This window comes from Nematolebias whitei, chromosome 15 (assembly GCF_014905685.2).
Source record: "Nematolebias whitei isolate Nwh7 chromosome 15, NemWhi1, whole genome shotgun sequence".
In the NCBI taxonomy this organism is placed as follows: Eukaryota; Metazoa; Chordata; class Actinopteri; order Cyprinodontiformes; family Rivulidae; genus Nematolebias; species Nematolebias whitei.
In genome coordinates, this window is record NC_056512.1 from 30,007,391 (window position 1) to 30,013,393 (window position 6,003).

Consider the following 6,003-nt stretch of genomic DNA (forward strand, 5'->3'; position numbering starts at 1 on the left):
AGTTGTGATGGGTTAAATGCAGAGAACTAAATTGCCATTGTATGGGAACATACATGATGACAACACAGCACTTATTATTATTATTAACCCATAGTTAATTTAAACAAGCGACCTGATCAATAACATTTATTGATACAAACGCTGCTTATTCTTGTCCTAATTTATTGTCTTTTTTTTTTTTTTTTCCTCCTACTGCCTAGGATTGTGCAGCTTTGTTGTATTCTTTCCATTCTGGTTGTCGTGAAGCTCGGCCACAGTCGTCATGTTTTTAAACTTTTTATCTCAAAGGTTAAGTGCGACGCCCTTTTTGAAGGTTGATGCGTGCGCCCGCTTGTCCACGGCCGTCTATGATGCAGCTTTCCCACTCTGAGCCGGACACTCAGAATGTGTCCTTCAACCTGACAGGTACGCTGGTGATGCGATGTAAAAACAAAGTGTTACACAAACACAGTTTACATGAAATAAATTCTATTTTTTAACATTTGATGTACAATTCTTTACATTTTAATAAATAATGTGTCATGTTTTCCTTTAGATTATAGCTCATTTTAATAGTTTTTTTCTTTATGGTTTCATGTTCAGCTGACAGAAGAGCATCATTTACTGCATCCAGAAAGGAACAAATTGTCATTACATTTACACTAATTGCCGTACAGAAAACACGTTACTGGTTTAATGATATTATTTGCTTTCTAATGCGCCACAGCTCACTGGCCCAGCTGAAACGTTTGGTGCGTATAACCTTGAGCCCATCTACAGACTGGTGCTCCAGCACTGAGGTTAACACAGACACTATAATCAGAAGTGTCCCTGCCTGGCGCAGCACACATTTTCTGGGTCAGTCCTCGGCCCTCTGAGAGGCCTTCATCCACATGAGCAACAGAGGGAGACGGGGGGGAGAGCGGGTGGGAGTGAGAGAGGGAATGGTATTTATAGAAAAATGGGGCTTCGCAGTACCTTTTCTTGCAATGAACCATTTCAGGAGCAAGTGAGTTTGTCCCAGTTTTGTGCTCTCTGCTCAGCCATAGGAGTTTTGGCTGAGGGTGAGGCTGGTCAGCTTCACCCAGGATGGAGAGTCTGACTCCTCTGACCTCCGTCAGCTCCTCGCTCTGACTGAAAATCGGGGGAAGCTTCGACCCCAGTACCTCGCCAATGTGAGCCCCTTGGGCCGCTGTACTGTTCGGGTGGGTGGAGGCTTTAGGTGGCAGCGAGCTGGTTTAAGCGTGGAGCAGCACGGAGGGTGTCCGAGGGGCACTCTGTGGCTGCGTCGACCCCCCCAGGCTGGGGGTGAAGAGGAAGGCTGGCTGGAACGTGCCCTGCAGCAAGCCGGGCGAGGATGAGGCGTTTCCTGAGCAGGAAGGGCCGCTTCTCCCTGCGCCAGAGCAAGTCCGGGACCCGGAGCGCTTCCAAAGATTTCTGTGAGTGTCATTTTTTACATGATGTTCTGGATGTAGTTCATCTGCTCTGAAGGTAGACGGAGCAGACAACTGGGTCGCAGGCTGGAGAAACCAGGACAACAAGAAGTTGGTTAGAAGGAAAAAAAAATGGTTGCAGCTCCGTGTCAGAAATCTGTTTTAGATTTCATTCTTTTTGACAGTTTGACATGAAGTTTAGCCGTCAGTGTTTTGTCCAGTCAGCCTCATCTCACTTTGTATATTTAGCCCTCTGCTCCAGTCAGATCTGATTTTTCTGACATCCCCAACTCTTGTTTAGCTTTTGTTTTTCCTTGTAATTAAACTTTTATTTGCCGTTTTCTTTTTCTTTGTGTCCCTGATTATCTGCAGGAGTAAACACAATGCACTTGTTAGTTAGTTGTATTTATTTATTTATTTATTCGTTCATGCATTCATTCAGGTAGTCTCATTGAGTCACAAGGACTTGTTTTCAAAAGAGACCTGTTTGGGAGCAGATGGTGGGGGTTAAGTGCCTTGCTCAAGGGCCCAGAGTGGAGCAAATGAGTGTTGGCAGGTGTGGGTGTTTCACTTTTCCCACCCACGTTTTGATGTTGTCGGTCCTGGGAGTCAAACCAGTGACTTTCCAATCACAGACCCACCTTCTCTAACCTCTGTGCCACCACACCCCAATATGTATCTGTATCTGTGTATAATGTATCTGTAGTTTTATTTTTTACTTGTACATTTTTTTTTTTTTGTATTCACACTCCACCCTAGTTGTTAAAGCACTTTTTTGTTCTGTTAATTCACCGAGCTGCTTTGTTTCAAGCAGTCCTGCAAAAGAAAAACACAAAAAAATGCAAAACAATGCATATGAGACGAAGATACTTGAACAAGAGATTATTTTAGGAGCAAGTGTTTTTAATCCGTGAGTTAAGAACACAAACATCTAAAATGTATTGGCATGTGCTCACAGCCTCGTATACTGTAAATGGACATGGCTGCACTGGAGGGATGAAATCAAATGGGTCACGGAGACACTTTTCTGCAGGAGAAGAATGAGGCCAGTGACCAGGGGAAGGCCAGCGGTTCAACATGTGGTCTAGATACCAATGGTCACAAATAACTTGTAGGGTTTTTTTCTTGGTCACATTTGACCTACAAGCTGTAGCTCAAACATTTTTTTTTAGGTTATCCTGCTGCCACGTCATGGCATCTTGCTGCTTGATTTAAACCAATGCGTGATTTGTGTTTTTAGAATAGACACTGATCAACCTTAAAGGGACGACATCACTTCAGAAACGCATGAATCTTTTGCTTTTCTCCGTCTCTCGTCTCTTTCAGTCCTCGGCCTCCCTGCCACCAACCAGAACTGGCCGGAGGCCTTTGGCTTCCGGCTTGGAGGCACCGGGCCCAGTTACATCTTGTCCGTGGTGGAGGGAAGTAGTGCCTACCTTGCTGGCTTACAACCAGGCGACCAGGTGGTGGACATTGAAGGCCAAGACGTGACCAACCTCAGCACACCTGCTCTGATCGCTCTGGCTCAGACCCTGAAGACGGTACCACCGAGCATTGGTGTCGTGTCACGGCTCGAGCAGGTCAATAATTCATATTTTGTTTTTTAAAGTACAAAACCAACTCCAAAACTATTGGTGCACAGAGTCAATTATACATACAAACAAAATGCAATTTACAAAACTCATAAACCCATATTTTATTCATAATGAAAAATATTGAACATCAAATTTAGAAATTGTGACCCTTTTTTTTTTAATTACAGTGGTATTTTTTACTTTTATGGCAGCAACATGTCTCAAGGAAGTTGGGACAGGTCCATGTTGACCACAGTAAGAATTTCTGTCTTCTTTTAACAACAGTCAGTAAAAATCTCGGAGCTGAGGCGCCCGGTGTTTGGAGGGGACAGTGTTCTGTTCCTGTCTGATTTAGGGTTCTAGCTGTTCAGCAGTCCTGGGTCAAATGTTTTGTCTTGGTGACAGGTCTAGCCTGCAGATAGGCCAGTTCAGCACCCACCTGGATTCTTCAAGTACTAGGTCATGCTGTAATGGAGGCAGTATGCAGTTTAGCAACGACTTGTTGAAATATGCAAGACCTTCACTAAAAAGACAATCTGGACGAAAGCAAATGTTCTAAAACTGGTATACCCTTTTTGTTTTAATGTTGCCTTTCCAGATGTGTAAGCTATCCAAGCCACAGACACTAATGCACCCCCATACCATCAGAGAGGCAGACTTTTGAACTGTTTACTGATAACAGACTGGATGGTCCCTCTCCTCTTTAGTACGGAGAACATGCCATTTGTGGTTTCCAACAATAATTTCACATTTAGATTTGTCTAACCACAGAACGGTTTTTGCTTGACCTATTTTTAATGAACTACGGCTCAGAGAAGACTTCTGAGTTTCAGGATGTTGTTCACGTGTGGCTACTCCTTTTTGCAATGGAGGTTTAACCAGCCATTTGTGGATGGCTCGGAGAACTGTGTGCAGACAATGATTTGTAGAAGCGTTTCTGAGTCCACCAGGGAAGTCCATAACAGAATCAGACCAGTGTTTAAAGCTGTGCCTGAAGATCACGAGCATCCGATATTTATTTTCAGTCTTGTCCTTCTCAAAGTCTTTTGTTGATGATATGAAGCGTAGATAATGAGATAATAAAAGTCCTCTCACTTTGTTGTTAAAGGAACATTATTCTAAAATGGTTCTGTTTTTAGATTTTCACAGACTGGTAAAGCTCTGCCCGTCTTTACTTCTGAGACTGAATCTCTAAAATGCTCTTTGTATACCCAGTCCTTCGTCTGGCCTGTTGCCAATAAACCGGATAAGTTTCGAAATGTTCGTCTGGTTTTTTGTACCACTTTAGTTTCCCCCTGTCCTGACTATATATTTTTATTTTGGTTAATTTTTTGCTACTATAAAAAAAAGTTACCTTTAATTTTATTTTTTTTATATATATATATATAGTTTTTAATGATACAGTTTCAGTGTTTAATATGTTCCTATGTTCCACTGTGTATAAAATATGAATTTATGAGATTTGCACATCATTACGTTCTATTCTTTTAATTTTACACAAATGTTCCAACTTTTGCAGCGTTGGGGTTGTTGTATAAAACTCGTAGCAGGTACACTCATGCAGCATATATTTTTACTCTTGTTCAGATTGACATCACCCCAGGCCCAGACGGGCGTTTTGGCTTCACCATTGTGGGCGACAGTCCTCTGATGGTTGAGGAGTGCATGCCTGGAGGTCCGGCGACACACAGCGGCCTCAAAGTTGGCGCCTACGTCATGGAGGTCAACGGCATCCCTGTGAAGCACCACGAAACAGCTGCAGCCATGATCAAAGCGGCACAGGGTCGACCTTTGCGTCTGGGCGTGCTCAGTATGGCTCGCCGACCCAAGCGGCTGAGCAGCAGCATGAGGGTGCTGTCGCAGAGTGGAGACAGCGTCAGGGAGAGTCGCGCTCACAAGGCCCTGGAGTTCAACAAGAAAGTGGGTTTGAATCTGTACACGTCTCCAACAAATATCATTATTGTTTTTTTTATGGCAGAACGTAACTTTATATTTATCCTGCAGGTGGAGGAGGTGCTCGAGGAAGAGCCAGATGTGAAGGAACAGCTGTTTGAGGTGCTCAAGCAGTACGCTGCAGAGAGGGATGTGGAGAGTCTGGCTGAAGCTCTGCCTGACATCTTGATCACAGAAGAGCATCAGCAGCTGATCGACAGTGTCAGGTAGTCAATCACTTGGTCCAAAAATGCATGAAGAATTAAAAGCATTCCTTGTGAATGACTCTCAGCTACTACCACACCAGATTACTTTCTGACTGGACCTGCTAACAAGACTACGATCAACATGATCTAAAAACTGGTGCGTAGCTTAAAGTCTGTACTTTTGATATAAATTAAAATGGAATCGCTGAGATGCTGCTTCATTCCAGTTAGAGCGAAGGCAGAGCACCACTTGTTTTTATTTACACTCTCCAAGAAAACTGTATTTTGTCCCAGTGTGAGGAAATCCATGGTACATTTGATTTGACAGCGAGGCTGCATACATCCACCTGCTTGCTTTTCTACGACCCGCCTTCCTGTTAGTAATTGGTCGACAACACGAGCTTCAACATGATTGGATGTAATCCTTGTTGAGACGGACCCTGTCTCGCTCTCAAGCTGGAAAGCACCACCCCAGCCGGAGTGCTTTAAGCCTTGTGTGTGTGTGTGTATGTGTGTGTGTGCGTGTTCATAGACGCTGAGGACAAATTAAGGAGGAAAATGACAGTATTAACGTGCGTTACAAAAATTGTCTGCATTAACAATTTGCTGATGCAAATGTTGACTGACTGACTGACTGGATACGGTGGATGGATGATGGGTGGATATGATGGATGGATACGGTGGATGGATGGATGATGGATGGATACCGTGGATGGAAGGATGATGGATGGATGGATGATACAGTGGATGGATGGATGATACAGTGGATGGATGGATGGATGGATGGATGGATGGATGGATGATACAGTGGATGGATGGATGGATGATACAGTGGATGGATGATACAGTGGATGGATGGATGGATGGATGATACAGTGG

The 6,003-nt window shown here is 43.8% G+C and overlaps 1 protein-coding gene across 1 annotated transcript in view; it reads left to right on the plus strand.

Annotated features, from left to right (window-relative positions):
* The first annotated feature begins 1,336 nt into the window (after positions 1–1,336).
* grid2ipa (glutamate receptor, ionotropic, delta 2 (Grid2) interacting protein, a) overlaps positions 1,337–6,003 on the plus strand; it is a 61,081-nt gene continuing 56,414 nt past the window's right edge. The window contains exons 1-4 of the mRNA XM_037688357.1: positions 1,337–1,418; positions 2,739–2,992; positions 4,574–4,906; positions 4,991–5,145. Coding sequence (XP_037544285.1) covers positions 1,337–1,418; positions 2,739–2,992; positions 4,574–4,906; positions 4,991–5,145 — 824 coding nt within the window. The remainder of the gene's footprint in view (positions 1,419–2,738; positions 2,993–4,573; positions 4,907–4,990; positions 5,146–6,003) is intronic.